Source organism: Gracilinanus agilis, chromosome 2, assembly GCF_016433145.1.
Source record: "Gracilinanus agilis isolate LMUSP501 chromosome 2, AgileGrace, whole genome shotgun sequence".
Classification (NCBI taxonomy): Eukaryota; Metazoa; Chordata; class Mammalia; order Didelphimorphia; family Didelphidae; genus Gracilinanus; species Gracilinanus agilis.
Window position 1 is genome coordinate 585229123 of NC_058131.1, and position 19991 is coordinate 585249113.

At 34.7% G+C, this 19991-nt stretch overlaps 1 protein-coding gene across 1 annotated transcript in view; it reads left to right on the forward strand.

The window, feature by feature from the left end:
• Positions 1-19991, forward strand: part of CERS3 (ceramide synthase 3) — an 88698-nt gene that overhangs the window by 27795 nt on the left and 40912 nt on the right. Inside the window, exons 8-9 of the mRNA XM_044660128.1 lie at positions 1523-1629; positions 9625-9778. Coding sequence (XP_044516063.1) covers positions 1523-1629; positions 9625-9778 — 261 coding nt within the window. The remainder of the gene's footprint in view (positions 1-1522; positions 1630-9624; positions 9779-19991) is intronic.

A 19991-nucleotide genomic window follows, 5' to 3' on the forward strand; every position in this document is an offset into this window, starting at 1 on the left:
TGAATGAAATCTGATTAACCTTCATATATCTGAAGACAATATTTTTCAGCCTTCTTTTATTTAGGTTAAAAAACCCTAGCTACTATAATGCTTCCTCTGAGGACCTCTTGTACATCACTTTAAACAATTCTGATATTTTCTGGACTTATTTCTGGAATATGTAGAAATATTCTGGAAATATTTCTACATATTTTTACCTGGGTCTAATACTTTAAAGAAGGGCCTTACAAATACCAGGTTAATTAGAAGGGTTATTTCTCTGACTTGTACAAGTTCTTGTTAATACAGTCCTGTAAATCCTAATTTTGCATTATAATAACACTATATTGCTAACCTATTTGATCTGCTTTGATTATTTCCCAATCCTTATGCATATCTACCCACTCGTCACCCAAAACTTAATTTCTCTTTTCATTGTTCCCTCAGTCTAACTCTTGTATAGTAGCTTTATAAGAGATCTAAGAATTTTCTATTCTGTTTTTTGCAAAATGCTAATCTCATGATCTGGACCACTTCCCCATTTTGCTAATGCAAGTCAGGAGTGATAAAATCCAAATCCTTACTCTTCCAATTTATTGCATATGTGAGCTAATCTAAAGTCTTAAGCTCTCCTTTTCTGGCTCATTTTATACTTAAGCCAAGATGAGTTGTACTCTAGCTGTCTCTATCTTCTGTGGCTCTCCTCTGTTCTTCCTCCAATATGAAAGCCTAGTCTACTCTCTGAAACCAACAAGACAGAAAAGTGAGTTTAGGTATTTAGTACAATAATAGGTATTAGGGATTGAAGTGACTGCCAAATAATACCATGAATGAACCTTGATAGTTAACATTAACTTTCCTTCTACATGAAGGGCATTATCAAGGGTTCTTTCAATAAGCACAATGAACATGAGCAGCATATGTTAACATAAGACAAACAAAAACCAATTATGAGTGGATGTAGTTGTATTTGTTGCCTAAGCAAGATAGAGAGACCAAGGAAGCAAGGAGGGAAGGAGAAAGAGAAAGAAGAACAAAGAGTTGAAAAGAAGGAAGGAAGAAGAGAAGAGGGAAGGGAAGAGTAAAGGAATGAGTCAGGAATAAAGGAAAGGAGGGAAGGAAAGAATGAAGGAGGAAGAAGAGAGGGAAAGAATGAAGGAAGAGAGAACCAAAGGAGGAAAGGAAGGAAGTCTGACTATTTCTGGAATCAGAGGATTCTAGCTCTTCTTCTGACAATATGTGACCTTGAGGATATCACAGTGTTCTTGGGTATCATTTCCTCATATATAAAATGAGAGGGCTGGTCAAGATGGTCTGTAACATCTCTTCTAATTCTATGACCTGTGCCTATTGCAACCCATTTAATTACCATATTGTCAGGTCCACTTGCCATGTAATTTTTCTTTTAACATCTTTTGGTGGTCTTTTCCCATTTTGAATGGAAATATTCAGCATATAAATTAAATTCTTCTCAAAGCTGCCTGGGCAAGCATCACAACTTTGTTTACATGTTTCTGAGTGAATTTTCTTTGTTTTGTTTCAGTCTGCTAAATTATTTTCTTATGCTGGATGGAAGCAAACCTGTAACACTCTGTTTTTCATCTTTGCTGCTGTGTTCTTTATTAGCCGCCTTGTAATTTTCCCCTTCTGGTAAGTAGACCGATGTTATTTGCTATCATATTTCTGTAAAAATTTAGTTTTCCTCTACTTAAACTTGCTGAGGTAGATTATAGCAGGTTGTTGAAGTCAAAGAACTACATTACCTTTCTTTCCCTAGTAGAATGTTGATCTCTAACTATGAAAATAAAAATGTATGAAACAAGATAGGAGAAAAAGTACAAAGGAATTTTTTAAATTAATTATGGAAGCAACTTCTATTGTAGCACCCTTTTCACAATGCCCAAATACCACATAAATATCTCAAGCCATTGTAAAAAATGCATTCCATTGTGAAAAAAAAAACAACCAACATTCCAGTGTAAGAGATAAAAAATGGAAATAAAGTTTAGGAGTGACAGAAATTGGTAGCACTAAAATGGAAAGTACGTTAGCAAAGAAATATGATGCAGCAAGTTCCAATGTTCACTCTAGATGATCTCCCTTAATTAACATGGATATACCTGTTTGACCATCTTGCAGTTTCTCCGTCTGCTCAGTTTGGAATATCAGGGTATTTTCATAAGAAGTACTTGTTGTTGGTCATAGATTTAATTGAGATATTGTCTCAACCCAGTCATAAAGCATGTCTACATAATGGTCATTGCCTAAGAAGGAACTTTTCACCTAAGCATATATATAGAAACGTAAATGGAAATTGGGAAAACAACTATTAGGTTTGGCAGAGAAGAACCAATATCTTATCACTCCTGAAAGCTTTTCTGCTCCTAAATATAATTTCCCAGTATAACCCTTGGTATAATGTGCCAAAAAGACATATTAGTAGTAAAGAAGCCATAGGAGATTTGGAGAGAACTACTTAAAACCATATTTTAAATATGTCCAGTACATATTTTCCTCCCAACTTAAATGTTAGATAATCTTAGAAGATAAATCAATACCATTGTTAGGTTTTAATATTTAGCTAGCAGGAACGGAGGTCAAGGATACCAACTTGCCACAAAGGACTAACACTATTTGGACGTTAGCTTTGAGTGTTTTCTGTAACACAATAGTACTTAGAGGATCTAGACATCAGGATGCTTTGATCACTATTGCTCTCTCCTCCACAACTTCTTTTTTCCCAGAGAACCACAAGGATTTTGTTAATCATTTTAAAATATCTTGATTATGTTAGATATTTTGGGGGAGTTTAAAGGAAATCAGAATTCAATCTAGAGTCAAATTTGGCAACTCGTTTTAAGTGATACTTAGTGAATACTGAATTTAGATCTTGGATAGGAGAAAAAATACTTGTTGGATGAAGGTAAATTAAAGGTAATTTATGCTTTTAAAGTGACATCAAATTCAGAAAATGTCTGAATTTCATTGTCAAATCTCTCTCTGATTAAGATATGGTTTTGGCGAGTCTCACTTTTGATTTATATATTTAGATTACCAGTTATTGTAACACAAATGATGTGACCTTAGCAGTAACTTCAATTTTTTATTAAAGTAAGACATTTGCATTATATTATTATTAATGAATAAGTATATATGTTTCATGATAAACATGTTTATGAGAAAAGTATTGATTAGTAGCTAGCATCTGTATATATATATGTGCATATATTTATATAGATATATACACACACACTTGTGTGTGTCTTTTGAGTTTAACTTATATAATCTTTATCAGAAGAAAGCTTTGCTTTTTTGTGGTAGGTGACAAATTTTATTCTTGGGAAAATACTTCAGAGTAGCCAAAGAAGAAAACTAGCTATCTGCAAGTAAAATCTCTTCGTTCAACTGATATAACATTTTTCAAAAAAGCAACACCTACTCTCTCTTTGCCAATCAAAGTACCTTGAGAAACTCTTAAATCTCTGCTCGAGGCATTCAGCTGGCATTGTCAATGAAAATAGCAATTATCGGATCATAGATCTACCATGGACCTTAGAGGCGCTCCATTCCAATCCCCTCATTTTACAGATGAGCAAACAGACCAAGAGAGATTAAGTGACTTGTCTAAAATCACAAAGGTAGAAAGCATCAAAAGTAAAATTTAAACTCTGGGCTTCTTGACAGAGATAGTACGCTTTCCAGTATTTCAGACTTTTTTTTAGTCTTTCACTCACTGAATCAAGTAGTTTACTCTTACCCAATTAAACAATTGATTATAAGTATTTTTGTTCTCCTGTGTATTAAATCCTGTACTTTTAAAGCCCCAGACATCTTTAAAGGCTCAGCTACTTGACATGGTTTCTGATCTTCAAGTTGAGTTAGTAAGATGCATATGGCATGTTTTCTACTCTTACTTGCTTATGAGCATACTTCAGAGTTCAAGTTTCTTCCATTCTTAGTGAGCTTTCTGAGAGTTTAATAACTATGAAATAGACTTTGTGTCTTAATTGATCTACAGAATTTTTCTTGTTGAAGTCCACTGAACCTTGCTTATTGCTAAGCTGAAAAAGTATTTCATCTGACTAGAAATTTTAGAACAGTCTGTATACTATCATGAGGTGCTTCAAGGTTCTTTTGGAAGGGTCACCATGTTATAATCCTGAAGTGTGCTAGTCAGTAACTCTTGGTGGGCTTTTTTCTTCTTTAGGGAATTGAGCCAAATTAATTATTTCATCTATATTTTCCATTAATCTGTAGCTTTGTAGTTTTTGCACAGTTGCATTGGCCACTGCAGAAAGAGAATTTTTTTTTCTCTTCCTTGGTTAGCTAGGCCCCACACATGTATAAAACTTACTTTGTAGCTCTGTTCATCATTTTAAGGCAATTCTGGAAAAATTCACTTTTTGGACATTTATGCTGGTGATAATAGAGGGAATCTTCAGTGTAGTATTTGATTCCCTACCCCAGCCACAATAATTCAGAAGGAAGGGGTGTAGGATAATAAAGGCTCCCAGCTAAGTAGTGCTTGTGCCTAATTCAAATTGTTTTGTAGAACCTGTAGCCCTGAGAAAGAAATAGAAATTAAATACTATTGTCTCACAAAATAACATTTTGTTTTTTCCTTTCCTTTTCTAAACCCTCTTCACTTCTACTGTGTCTTAATTTCCTCACACATCTCCCTCTTTTTCTGTGTGCTCTCTGGCCTCCCCTTCTATCCTCTCTTTCTTCTTACTGGGAACTATTCCATTTAGTTGGTCCTCAAAATAAATTAAAATTCCTTACATTGTTCTTCTAAAAGCTTTTGGCCCTAAACAGGGTCAGGCATAAAATGCATTATTTTAATTACCTACTAGCCTAATTTCTTCATAGACTGTTTATTAATTGATTTGTGTACCTTTGAGGAGGGAGAGATCTTTATTTATACTAAAAATCATGGAAACAATATCAGGGAATCATAATGTGAAAAAAGTTCTGACTCAGCCCTGGTGCTCTGTAAATACCAATGAGAGAACTATTTAACTTACTCTTTTAAACATTTTCTTGATATTCTCTTTCATGAATTTTATAGCTTAAAAAATATCGAAACTACAACTTTTGTGTGGCAATTCCAGTTCCCTTTTTGTACTCTTGGAAATAGAAGACAGCTGGGTGCCTTTCTCATATTAATTATTCATATATTTGCAGACTGTCATATATGTCCTGTGCTCTCCATATGTTGTTAGAAATGTAAATTGCTTCAGATTCAATTAATAGTCAAGGTGACATAGTATGGTGGAAACCACCCTGAATTTGGGGTCAGAGGCCTTGGAATCATGTCCTGCTTTTGGCCCGTAATACCTGTGTGACCATTAACATCATTTCACTTCTCTTGGCTTCTCTTTCTTCATCTGCAAAATGAGGAGGGAAAACTAGGTGGTCTCTAAGGTCCCCCATGGTATCTGTGATACCATGATATGATCAGTAACTTACATACTCGAATTAGCACTGTGGCCTGGTCAATGGGCTCTTAGGTATTATCAATGAAAGTATGGATACAGAATGAGAAAGGAAGAGATGTAATTCTATACTTTGTCATAGAACATAAAGTATTGTGCTTGGTTTGGGGCATGTATTTTAAGAATATAATTGGTAGGTTCCAGAACTACCACTTTGCTATTCTTTTGAAATAATCTCTTCATGGGCATGCCTGTCACATCTGCCTCTCCTGTTCAGTCACACAGTTTCCAAAATAATCTTCTAATGCACAAAATTGATATTTTTACTCCCATCTTTAAAAAATTTCAGTGATCCTGTTGCTTATTATTTAAAGTCTTTCAAAATCTATCTCCAGGCTATCTACCCAAGGTAGAAGAGCTATAAGATTTAGACAATTTGGATTATGACTTGCCCAGAGTCATATATAGCTAAAAAGTGTCTGAGGTCCCATTTGAACCCAAGACCTCCTCTCTTGAGCCCTGGCTCTCTGTTCACTGAGAAAACTGGTGATAATCTAAGAAGATAAAAATGCTAGTACCTGGGGAAGGGAGGACAGGAAAGGTCTCCTGCAGACTGATGGTGAGCTGAGTTTTTAAAGAAGAAGTATTTTAAAAACATTTTAATGTTTCCCTGTTGTATTTTTAAAACTTTTATTTAAAAAATATTAAGTTCCAAATTCTTTTACTTCCTCTCACTCTTACCTGATCCCTTGAGAAGGCAAGCAATACAATATAGATTATACAAGTGAAGTCATGCCAAACATATTTCCACATTTTCCATATTCAAAAGAAAACACACACAAAAACATTGAGGAAAATAAGGTGAAAAAAAAGTGAGTTTATATCTGCACTCTGAGTTCATCAGTTCTCTTTGTCAAGGGGGACTGCATTTTTCTTTATGTCCTTCAGAATTCTTTTGAATTGTTATCTTAATCAGAGTAGTTGAGTCTTTCACAGTTGATTATCATTCCAGTATTGCTGGTACTGTGTACAATGTTCTGGTTCTGCTTACTTCACTTTGTTCATCTGAGACTTACCAGGTTTTTCTGAACCCATACTGCTTGTCATTTCTTAGAGCACAATAGTATTCCATCACAATCATATACCACAACTTGTCCAGCCATCCCCCAGTTGGTTGACATTCCCTCAGTTTCCAATTCTTTTTTACCACAAATAGAGCTATTAAAATATTTTGTATAATAAGGTCCTTTACCTTTTCTTTCAATCCTTTTGGGATATAGACCTAGTAGTGATATTTCTCCATTAGGTATACACAGTTTTATAGCCTTTTGGGCATAGTTCCAGATTGTTCCTCGTAATAGTTGGATCAGTTCACAACTCCATCACTAGTGCTTTAGTGTCCCAATTTTTCCACATTTGTTATTTTCCTTTTCTGTAATATTTAACAGTCTGTTAGGTGGTATTTCAGGGTTGTTTTAATCTGCATTTCTATAATCAATGGTAATTTAGCACATCTTTTCATGTGTTTATTTTTAAATTTGATTTTTTTCTTTTGAAAATTTCTTATTCATATTCTTTGACTATTTATAAATTGGAGGATGGCCCTGTTCTTCTAAATTTGGTTCTGTTCTCTGTATTTTTGAGAAAACTTGCTCTAAAATGCCCCCACCACTTTTCTACTTCCCTTCTAATTTTAGTTGTATTGGTTTTGTTTATGCAAAATTGTTTCAAATTAATTGTAATCAAAATTATCCATATCCTTTATGTGGCTTTCTCTGTCTTTTGTATGGTCCAGAACATTGATATATCTGATATGTATAGTTTTTCCATGCTTCCCTAATTTACTTATATCACCCTTTATAGCTAAATTATGTGTCCATTTTGTCCTTATCTTGATATATGGTATGAGATACTGATCTATGTCTAGTTTCTGCCAAACTACTTTTCAGTTTTTCTAGCAGTTTTTGTCAAAGGTTGTGTCCTTGCCCCAGAAGTTGTTTCTTTGGTTTTATCAAACACTAGGTTCCTCTAGTCATTTACTTCTATGTATTATGTACCTAATTTATTCCACTGATCTACCACAATGTTTCTTAGTAAGAACCAGATTATTTTAATGATTACTGCCTAGTAATATGATTTAAAATCTGGTACTACTAAATTGCCTTCCTTCACATTTTTTTCCTTGCATCCTTTGAGATTTTTGACTTTTTGGTTTTCCAAATGACTTTTGTTCTGATTTTTTTTCTAGCTCTATAAAACAAGTCTTTTGTAGTTTGATTTGTATGGCACTGAATAAATAAATTAATGGTCATTTTTATTATATTGGCTTGGCCTACCCATGAACAGTTAATATTTCTCCAGTTGTTTAGATCTTTCTTTATTTGTGTGGAAAGTGTTTTGCAACTGTGCATAAAGTCCACATGTTTGTCTTGATAGGTTGGCTCCCAATTATATTATCTATGGTTATTTCAAATGGAATTTCTCTTTCTATTTCTTCCTGCTAGGTTTTAGACAAGTGGATGAGTTAAATGAATTTATTTTATATTTTATAACTTTACTAAAGTTGTTAATTATTTCAACTAGATTTTCATTTGATTCTTGGGGATGCTCTAAAGGAGAGAGTTTTGAAGGTAAATGAAGTAGGAGTTGGTTGGGAGCATAGCATTTTAGGAATGGGAGCAAAGCCAGAACAAATGTAATAATAGAAGATACATTATTTTGGGTCAAAAACTGTAAGTAGGCAAGTGTGCCTAAGGGGTAGAGGCCATTGAGACAAGGTGTAAGAAGGGTGGAAAAATTTAATAAACAGGTCAGGATAAGAAGAGCCTTAAATGCCAAACAAAGGAGTTTATATGATCCTAGAGGTCATAGGGAACCACTGGAATTTACTGAGAAAAATAACATGGTCTGACCTTCACTTTTAAAAAATTACCTTGGAAACAGATTGGAGGATAGTTTAGAGTAAGGAGAGGCTTGTGGCAAGGAGGAATTAAGACTATTGCAATAATCCAGAAATTAGATGGTGAGATTTGTCCCAGGACTGTTTGAGAGAAGATGTATATACAAAAGGCTGTGTAGGTAGTCTTAACAATACTTGGTAATGTACTAGATAAGTATAAGTGAAGAATCAAAGATGATGCTTAGGTTGAAAGCCTAGGCTATTGGGAAGATAATTGTTATATAAGGAAAGACAGTTGGATAATAAATTGGTAAGTTGGGAAGAAGGGAGAGTTTAGGAAGAAAGATCATGTTGAGTTTGCAATTGAGGAGATGTAGGACTGTGACTTAAAAAGGAGGTTAAGACTGGATATATCAATCTTAAAATTGTATGCACAGGCATGATAACTGAACTCATGGGAACTGAGATCACCCAATGAGAGAATAGAGAAAAAAAGAGGGCCCAGGACAGATATTTGAGCCTCACTTCTCTCAGTAAAAGAATGGGTATCTCTACATCCTATATTCTTCTGAATTTTGGAAAGGAAGGATAAGCAATATAATATTTCTCCATCAACCTAGAAGGCAGAATTCTAGCAATCAAAATCATGTAGAAATAAACCAAAACCAGAAGGGGAATGGACTTTCTAGATCCCAATCTCTAGTTTTAAATCATTAATCTCATTTTAATACAATTCTTTATTTATTTTCTCAATTACACATAGAAACAATTTCTTAACATTTGTTTTTTAAAATTTTGAGTTCCAAATTCTCTCTCCCTTCACTCTTCCCTCTTTGAGAAGGCAAGCAATTTGACATTGCTTGTACATTACATTCATTTCTAATAAGCTCAGTTATCTGGTTTTTAACCCAATTGTATGTTAAAGGCAACAAATCAGAAGACAGAGAAGGACTATAAATTGAAGAGGTGAGAAAGGATGGTACTTAGCAACTGATAGACACTCATGCCTCACTATTTCCTAAGGTATCACTAAAATACAACTCCAAAAAATGTATTCCACTTTAATTTACTTTCCAGGATTATGGAAGCAAGTCTCATTTCCTTTGTAACTTTCTAGATAAAGGAGCATGACAGTCTTCTTTCTTATTGAATATACGGTAAGGGTAGAAAATTAATAAGAATTTTTTTTGTTTAGCTGGAAAAAGATGCTTATGTTGTCATTCCAAATGTATAAACTAAATTGCCTGGAATTTTTTGTGGGAGAGATATTTCTGATGCAATAAATTTCTTTTGTCCTATTTTGTTTTTTAGGATCTTATACTGCACAATGATTGTACCTTTATATTACCTTAAACCTTTCTTTTCATACATTTTCCTCAATGTGCAACTTGTGATACTGCAAATCCTTCACCTCTACTGGGGTTATTATGTCCTGAAAATTCTCAGAAAATATGTAATGAAAAAGGTAAGTTGACTCCTCTCCTACATATATAATGTTTTGTTGTTATAATACTCTTTTTAATTGTCAATGTTATGGGAGAAATATCTCTTTCTGGAGTTCATATCGTAGGTAAATAATGCCAAAATAAATCTACTCCAATCAAATCAAATCACAGACATAAGAAAAAAACCTAAGTTTTATTATTGTGCTTTAATATAGGTTCAAATCTTAGACCAAAATTAAAAAAGTAAACCTGAATCAGTTTTAGGATTCTAAGAAGGCCTTTTATAGACAAAATTCCATCAGTAATAGAGAAATTAGGGTTAGAGTCAGAGATGGAATTAGAGTTGGAGGAGAAATCATATATATTCCTCTTAGATGATAAAGATTAAAGAAAAGACAGGTTCATAATCCCTTGCTTCCTTCAATATCATAAAAATTGAAAAACAAATTTGGAATCTCATACATCCTCTATGGAAACAAACCTAGGTAAGTAGTTTCTTTTTTTTTTTAATCCTTACCTTCTGTATTAGACTCAGTACTGTTTATTGGCCCCACAGCAGAAGAGTAGTAAGGGATAGGCAATGAAGATCAAGTGACTTGACCAATGTCTAAGGTCAAATTTGAACCCAGGACTTCCCATCTCTTAGTCTGGGTCTCAATCCACTGAGCTACCTATTTATCTCCTAAAAAGATTCTTTAGGTAAAATAAGTCAGGTTACAGATTAAATATTGAGTTTGCAAAGTCCAACACTTACAAAACTTTTAAAGAAATCATAATGGGAGGAAGGGATTTACATGTCATGAAGTTGGTGTCAGGAATTTTTTTTAGTATCAACAATATTTTTATTAGTCAAAGAGAAAAGCAAACAATTATGCTGAAGGTAAACTAAATATTTGGTAATTGTCAATTATCATTCAGTGATTTAATAGTAACCAGCAATCACACTAACCAATATCTTTACAGCAAATTGAAACTTTAAAATACAAATCCCAGTTTCCAATAATTCATTTAATTCCTATGACAAATATATTCTCAGCTTTTGGATATTGTCTAGAATTATTTTAAATGGAATTCCTCTATCTCTTATTGCGGGACTTTTGTTGGTAATACACTGAAATGTTGATGATTTATGTGGCTTTATTTTGTATCCTGCAACTTTGCTAAAGATATTATTTGAACCAGTTTTTTAGTTATTCTCTCGGATTCTCTAAGTATACCATTGTATCATCTGCAAAGAGTGATAGTTTTATTTCTTCCTTGCCTGTTTTAATTCCTTCAATTTCTTTTTTTCTTCTCTTAGAATTACTAAAGCTAGTATTTCTAATACAGCATTAATAGTGATGATAATAGGTATCCTTGCTTTACCCATGAACTTATTGGGAAGGCTTCCAACTTATCCCCAATGTGGATGATACTTGCTGGTGGTTTTAAATAGATACTACTTAACATTTTAAGGAATGACCCCATTTATTTCTATGCTTTCTATTGTTCTTAACAGAACAGATATTGTATTTTGTTAAAGGCTTTTTCTGTGTCTATTGAGATAATGGTGTGATTTGTTAGTTTGGTTATTATACAGTAAGTTATGCTGATAATTTCCCTAATATTAAACTAGCCTTGTATTCCTTCTTTAAATATCAGCTGGTCATGAGTAATCTGCCAATATTTAATTTAAGATTTTTGCATTGATATTCATTAAGAAAATTGATCTAAAATATTATGTGTTTTTGCTCTTCCTGGCTGAGGTATCAGCACCATATTTGTGTCATAAAAATAATTTGGTAGGATTGCTTTTGTGCCTATTTTGCCAGAAAGGCTATATAGTATTGGAATAAGTTGTTCTTTAAATGTTTCATAGAATTCACTCATAACTCTATCTGACTTTGGGGATTTTCCTTAAGAGTTCATTGATGACTTCTTCAATTTCTTTTTCTGAGATGGGATTATTTATGTATTCTATTTCCTCTTTTGATAATCTGGGCAATTTGTATTTTTGCAAATATCCATCCATTTTGCTTAGATTGTTAGATTTATTGACACATTATTGGGCAAAATAGCTCCTAATGATTGCTTTAATTTCCTCTTCATTGGTGGTGAATTCATCCTTTTCATTTTTGATACTGGTAATTTGATTTTCTTCTTTCCCTTTTTCAATCAAATTAACCAATGCTCTATCTATTTTTAATAAAACCAACTCCTAGTCTTATTTATTAGCTCAATAATCCTCTTACTTTCAATTTGGTTAATTTCTCCTTAGATTTTTAGAATTTCCAATTCAGTATATATTTGGGGGTTTTTCATTTGTTCTTTTTCCTGGTTTCTTTAGTTGCATACTCAATTCATTGATCTGCTTTTTCTCTGTTTTGTTGATGTGAGTATTCAGAGAGATAAATTTTTCTTTTAGGGAACTTCTATAAATAAAATATTTTTGGAGATTTCAAAGATGCTATGTTCTTTTATTGTTGCCTTCTTGTCTCAGGATTGTTATGAATCTTCCTCTAATTCTATTATTATTACATGGTCAGATTATGGACAGATGAAGTTAATATTAAGAGAATGCAGGCTTTCAGTTAACCAAAAATTTCAGTAGGAATTACCTTTAGTTCTGAATAATAAAAATTAATAAAAAGAAATATTTTTTAAAAAAATTCCCATTGCATCAGGAAAAGCAAAGGGAATAGAATCTTTTAGTTTAATTGCATTTTCTAATTAATTGTTAATTAAGGAAAACCCTTTTCCTCTCATCCTTTATGGCAGTAATCTTTCTAAAGTGTAGAAGCATCAAAAACAAGCCAAATCTAAAAGATGTTTTAAAGAACCATTTGCATTACACAAGGCAGGTAATCGTTATAATTTCTTTGAGATTCAGACATTTTTTGCCAACTTTGTGAGAATTTCTTTTTTAAGGTCTTTTAACCAAAGATACGGCTGCTAGTTGTATTTTCTGTTTTTGCCTTGGTAGAATCTTCCCTTCCCTGTCAGAAGCCTGAGTGAGGACAGATAGATCTGTGATGTTCTTTGTGTAGTATGAGTGTAAAGCATTTTGCCCTGAGGCTATCTTCCCAGCCCCTACTGCTTTGACTGTGGCCAGCCTGTTTCTGCCCAAGCTCCATGTTCTTCAGCCTCAAGTCTCACTGTCAAGGCCTTGTACTGCCCTCAGGAGTAAGTCTATGGTGCTGTCAGCCAGCCCCTGACAATTAAGAGATTGCCTCAGTTCCTGCTTTAACTCTGGTGCGGAAGGTGTTATGGGGTAGGGGCGATCAGCTTGTGCTTTATTGATTGCCTCCTTATAGCATGGGCATCCTCACTCATTGCCCCACTTTAACACTGTGTCCAGGGGGACAGCCCCTTTACTTGTCTGGTTTTGATTTCTATCCTTTTGAGATGCTTTGTAATGATCAGTTGGAATGGGATTCAAAAGGTCCCTGCTACTATGCCATCATCTTGGCTCTGCCTCAGAGTAGATGACTTCTTGCTCTAAGTCTATGTTGTCTCATTTACTCAGTCTGCCAAGATAAACACAGGAATTATATGAACACAACTACAAAACAGTCTTCATACAATTAAAACTAAATCTAAGCAATTGGAAAAACATTAATTGCTCCTGAGTAGGATAAGCTAATATAATATAATAAAAATGACAATCCTACCTAAATTAATTAGCTTATTCAGTGCAATATGTTTCAAACTACCAAAACACTTTTTTATAGAATTAGAAAAAAATTATTAGTGTTCTTCTGGAAGAACAAAATATCAAGAATATCAAGGGAACTAATGGAAAAAATGTGAAGGAGCGAGGCCTAGCATTACCAGATCATAAGCTATACTATAAAGCGGTCATCATCAAAACTGGTACTGGCATAGAGATAGAAGGGTGGGTCAATGGAATAGACTTGAGGTAAATGACAGTAGCAGGATAGTGTTCAGTAAACCCAAAGATCCCAGCTTTTGGGACAAGACCCCACTTTTTGAAAAAAACAACTGGGAGAATTGGAAAACAGTATGGGAGAAATTAGGTTTAAATCAACATCTTATACCCTAAATCTACCAAGGTTAACTCAGAGTGGGTAAATAATTTAAATATAAAGAGGGAGGCCATAAACAAATTAGGTGAACATAGAATAGTATACTTGTCAGATCTATGGGAAAGGAAGGAATTTAAGACCAAGCAGGATATAGAGAACACTACAAAATATAACGTGAATAATTTTGATTATATTAAATTAAAAGGTTTCTGCACAAACAAAACCAATGTAACTAAAATTAGAAGTGAAGCAACAAATTTGGAAAAAAATTTATAACAAAAACCTCTGACAAAAGTCTCATTTCTCAAATTTACAAGTTGCTAAGTCAATTGTACAAAAAAATCAAGGCATTCCCCAATTAACAAATGGTTAAGAGACATGAATAGGCAGTTTTCAGATAAAGAAATCAAAACTATCAATAAACACATGAAAAAGTATTCTAAATCCCTCCTAATTAGAGAAATGCAAATCAAGAGAATGCTGAGGTACCAACTCACACCTAGCAAATTGGCCAATATGACAGTAAAGGAAAATAATGTTGGAGGGTGTGTGGTAAAATTGGGATACTAATGCATCGCTGGTGGAGTTGTGAATTAATCCAGCCATTCTGGAAGGAAATATGGAATTACGTGCAAAAGACTTTAAAAGAATGCATACCCTTTGATCCAATAATACCACAACTAGGCTTTTACCCCAAAGAGATAATAAGGAAAAATACTTGTACAAAATAATTCATAGATGCACTCTTTGTGGGGGCAAAAAACTGGAAAATGAAGGGTTATCCCTCGACTGGGGAGTGGCTGTGGTATATGATGGTGATAGAATACTATTGTACTGTAAGGAATGATGATCTGGAGGGTTATTATATGAACTGGGAGAACCTCAACGAACTGATGCAGAGTGAAATGAACAGAACCAGAAGAACATTGTATACAAAGTAAAATATTATGGAATAATCCAATATAATGGACTTTGCTGCTAGTAGCAATGCAACAAGTCAGGACACTCCTGAAGGATTTATAGAAAAGAATTACTAACTACATTGAGAGAAAGAACTATGGGAGTAGAAATACAAAAGCAAAACATATGACATCACTTATCACAAGTATATATGGGTATGCAATTTGGGGTTTAGGCTTTAAAAATTGCTCTATAGCAAAAATGAATAATATGGAAAAAGGGTATCAAGTGATAACATTTGTACAACCCAGTGGAATTGCTTATTGGCTCTGTGGGGGTTGGGGGAATCTGGTGCAGAAGATGCACCTCATTAAATATCTCATGTTGGCATGCTGTGTGAAATCTAGGTCCTGATGAACCAGTGGCCAAGATTCTAAATTGGGGTTCGTCTTAGTTTCATTGAGGAATTTTTCCTTTTCCGAGGGAGAGTAAAATTCCCCCAAAAGAAATTCAACATCATCAAAACTAGGGTTGAATAAAGTGAACACCCTTTTTAGCTCTTTGAGGCTCTTGAAAGGTTTTTCATAGAACTTGGGGAATCACCTTTTTAGAACCTCCATATTGCTTGGCGTGAATGCCTTGTATGTCTTTACGTGCACCACGCCCTCTAGCATTTTGGATTGGTTGATCTTCTGTGGTGTTATTGCATCCTAAAAATTTCAATTCCACAATCTCCAATTGGAGGATTGTGTGCTTATCTAATTCCTTTCCCTCTCTAATTTGCTTTAACACTTGGAACAGTAGCTTGATGTTCTCTACTAGTTCCCCAGAGTCAACATCAATTTTTGCAGGAGATGTCTTAAAGTAATTACACAGGTGAGTCAAAACTGCCTTAGAGATTATAAGAAATTGCCAAAGAGATAGGATTTTTGCAATAGCCATAAGGATGAATTGTATGCATTCGGCAAGGATAAAGGCAAAACATTTATTTATTTATTTATTGTTTTAATCATTTATTAATATTCATTTTTAACATGGTTACATGATTCATGCTCCTACTTTCCCCTTCACCCTCCCACACTCCCCCCACCCATGGCCGATACACATTTCTACTGGTTTTATCATGTGTCCTTGTTCAAGACCTATTTCCAAATTGTTGTTAGTTGCATTGGTGTGGTAGTTTCAAGTCTACATCCCCAATCATGTCCTCCTCAGCCCATGCGTTCAAGCATTTGTTTTTCATATATGATTCCTCTCCTGTAGTTCTTCCTCTGAATGTGGGTAGCATTCTTTACCATAAATCCCTCAGAGCTGTCCTGTGTCATTGCATTGCTGCTGGTACAGAAGTCCATTACATTCGATTTTACCATAGTATATCAGTCTCTGTGTACAATGTTCTTCTGGCTCTGCTCCTTTCGCCCTGCATCAGTTCCTGGAGGTTTTTCCAGTTCACCTGGAACTCCTCCAGTTTATTATTCCTTTTAGCACAATAGTATTCCACCACCAGCATATACCACAGTTTGTTCAGCCATTCCCCAATTGAAGGACATACCCTCCTTTTCCAGTTTTTTGCCACCACAAAAAGCACAGCTATAAATATTTTCATACAAGTCTGTTTATCTATGATCTCTTTGGGGTACAAACCCAACAATGGTATGGCTGGAATCAAAGGGCAGGCATTCTTTTATAGCTCTTTGAGCATAGTTCCAAATTGCCAGCCAGAATGGTTCGATCAGTTCACAACTCCACCAGCAATGCATTAATGTCCCAATTTTGCCACATCCCCTCCAGCATTCATTACTCTCCCCTTCTTTCATTTTAGCCAATCTGCTAGGTGTGAGGTGATACCTCAGAGTTGTTTTGATTTGCATTTCTCTAATTATTAGAGATTTAGAACACTTTCTCATGTGCTTATTGATACTTTTGATTTCTTTATCTGAAAATTGCCTATTCATGTCTCTTGCCCATTTATCAATTGGGGAATGGCTTGATTTTTTATACAATTGATTTAACTCCTTGTATATTTGAGTAATTAGACCCCTGTCAGAGTTTTTTGTTATAAAGATTTTTCCCAATTTGTTGTTTCCCTTCTGATTTTGACTACATTGTTTTTGTTTGTACAAAAGCTTTTTAGCTTAATATAATCAAAACCATTTAATTTACATTTTGTAATTTTCTCTAACTCTTGCTTGGTTTTAAAATCTTTCCTTTCCCAGAGATCTGACAGGTATACTATTTTGTGTTCACTGAACTTATTTATAGTTTCCCTCTTTATATTCAAGTCATTCACCCAATCTGAATTTATCTTGGTGTAGGGTGTGAGATGTTGATCTAGACCTAATCTCTCCCATATTGTTTTCCAAATTTCCCAGCAGTTTTTGTCAAATAGTGGATTCATGTCCCAAAAGTTGGGCTCTTTGGGTTTATCAAACACTGTCTTGCTGATGTCATTAACCCCAAGTCTATTCCACTGATCCTCCCTTCTATCTCTTAGCCAGTACCATATTGTTTTAATGACTGCTGCTTTATAGTATAGTTTAATATCTGGTACTGCTAGGCCCCCTTCCTTCACATTGTTTTCATTATTTCCCTTGATATTCTTGATCTTTTGTTATTTCAAATGAAATTTGTTATAGTTTTTCCTAATTCAGTAAAGAAGTTTTTTGGTAATTTGATAGGTATGGCGCTAAATAGGTATATTAATTTGGGTAGGATGGTCATTTTTATTATGTTAGCTCGTCCTACCCATGAACAATTAATGGCTTTCCAATTATTGAGATCCAGTTTTATTTGTTTGGAAAGTGTTTTGTAGTTGTTTTCATATAATTGCTGTGTTTGTTTTGGTAGATAGATTCCCAAGTATTTTATATTGCCTAGGGTGATTTTAAATGGTGTTTCTCTTTCTACCTCTTGCTGCTGTGATGTGTTGGAAGTATATAGAAATGCTGATGATTTATGTGCATTTATTTTGTATCCTGCAACTTTGCTAAAGTTGTTGATTATTTCTACCAGCTTCTTAGTTGATTCTCTAGGATTTTTTAAGTAGACCATCATATCATCTGCAAAGAGTGATAGCTTAGTCTTCTCTTTTCCTATTTTGATACCTTCAATTTCTTTTTCTTCTCTAATTGCTACTGCTAGTGTTTCTAGTACTATGTTGAATAATAGAGGTGATAATGGGCATCCTTGTTTCACTCCTGATCTTATTGGGAAGGCTTCTAATTTATCCCCATTGCATATAATGCTTGTTGATGGTTTTAGGTATATACTGTTTATTATTTTTAGGAAAGGTCCTTCAAGGCAAACCATTTATAATAATCATATATTTCTAGCATTTGTTGCACTAGATTTGGGACTTTTATGAAACAAAAGTTGCACAGACCTTGCATGAACAACCAAGCCATTATGGAGACACTGCCTAAAATAAATGTAATTCTTGCCAGATTCATTTTTATTGTTTCAGAAGATTCAGAGGTTTTTTTTTTATTATTAACTATGCTCGCCAGATGTAATAAGGGAATAGTTAGGTCAAGTTGTAATGGGGGATAAAGGCACTGTGGATAGGGGTTTGTGGATTCCTAAGGCAATACAGTGGATAAGGAGGATACAATAGTGGAGCAAAGGGAGATACAGACTGGGTACACAGGTTTGAGACAGAGACACTGAAGGGAAACAGACTGAGCCCTTCAGGTAGGAAGGTCACTTCTACAGACAAAGGTTAGGGCTAGCCAGAAATGGCTTGAAACTGACTAGAGGGCTTTCTAGTCAGTTTCTCAGGTTCACAAAGGAAGAGTCCAGAGGAAGTATAGGGATTACCACTTCCTCTCAAAATGGACACCTCCAATTCCTTCAGGACCCAGAGAGAATATTGTTCCTTTCTCCCCTTCTCCCTCTCTTATCAATCAACTAATGAATTAGCCAAAGGTTTGATTAAGTGACAAACAGGGTTTATTGAGTTTCAGGGTTGATTGTAAAGGACAGAGGGATACAAGGTAACTCTAACAGCCTCCTAGGGAAAGCTTCAGGTGGGGGAGGGACACAGGAATGTGAGACTGAGAAAGGACCTGCCTAACTCAGCCTAGAGGTTTCATTGCCTAAAAGGGGTAGGAAAGTTGGATACAATGACTCAAGAGATAATTTAATTTGTATCAAGGGAAGCCCTACTTGACTACTGGGAAACTAAATCTACAAAGTTTGAAAGCTACCACCCAGATCCACCCTCCTTTCAAAAACTCACAGAAATTCAGGAAGGGAAAATGATAATTGGAATAGGGAAGGTCAGGGAGATCCAAAGGGAATAGCTAAGCTAACAAATCTTAAGAGAAAAGCTGCAGAATATAGGCCAGGTTTTCAGTCCAAAGATAGAGCACAGTTGACCCTCCTACTCTCATCGAGTCTCCAGGATCAACCACCACTAGTCAGGGTTCTAAACCCTTTTCAACTGTCAGAAATTCTGCCGTTAAGGCTTTGCAGGGTTGATTTGCACCTTTTGCACCACAGGGAAGAGGGGAGGGGAAAGAAAATGAATCATTTAAACATGGAAAATATTTTAAAATAAAACTTTTAAAAAAGAAGTCATCTAGTCTAAATTCTTCATATCATGGATGAAAAAGCTGAGATCCAGAGAATAAGAGTCATGTCCAAAGTAGCAAGTTACAGGGGGATTTTAACCCAAGTTCTCTGACTATAAATTTAGGGCTCTTTCCACTATATTGTGCTGCCTCCCACCAAGATGACTTCTAGTTATTTTGTCTATTTGAAGAGTAACTTTACCATGTACTGAACTACACAGAGGTGAGGAATCACTAAGTAATCTATTCCAATATTCAGAAATTGAGAGAGAAGAGTCCTATAGCTGCCAGGGAGAGTTTCCAATTACTTGGTAGAAGAACAATAGTAGAAGAATATGCCTTTGTTTTTCTGCTGAACTGGTGGAAGAAAGAAATACCCTCAGGAAATCTGTATATTTAAGTCCGATCTGCCACTTCCAGTCCATTTCAAACAACTAGAAGGTTACTTGGTGTCTGTTAAGCCAAGGTTCCTGAGCAATAAGGCTTCTAATCCCATTCCTCCTTGTTCAGGCCACTAGTGTCAAAGAAATCAAATCTAACCCTTCTTTCACATGATAATCCTTCAGAAACTTGAAGTGACTTGCCTAAGATCACACAGTTAAGTTACAGATCACAAAGAGATGCATTACTTCAAGACAATCAACCCTGCCTATTTCAACACTTAATGGTAATGTAGAGTTGATTCTTTTTCCCTTATGGCCTTTGAGATTCTTTCTGACTGAGAGTTATGATTCTGA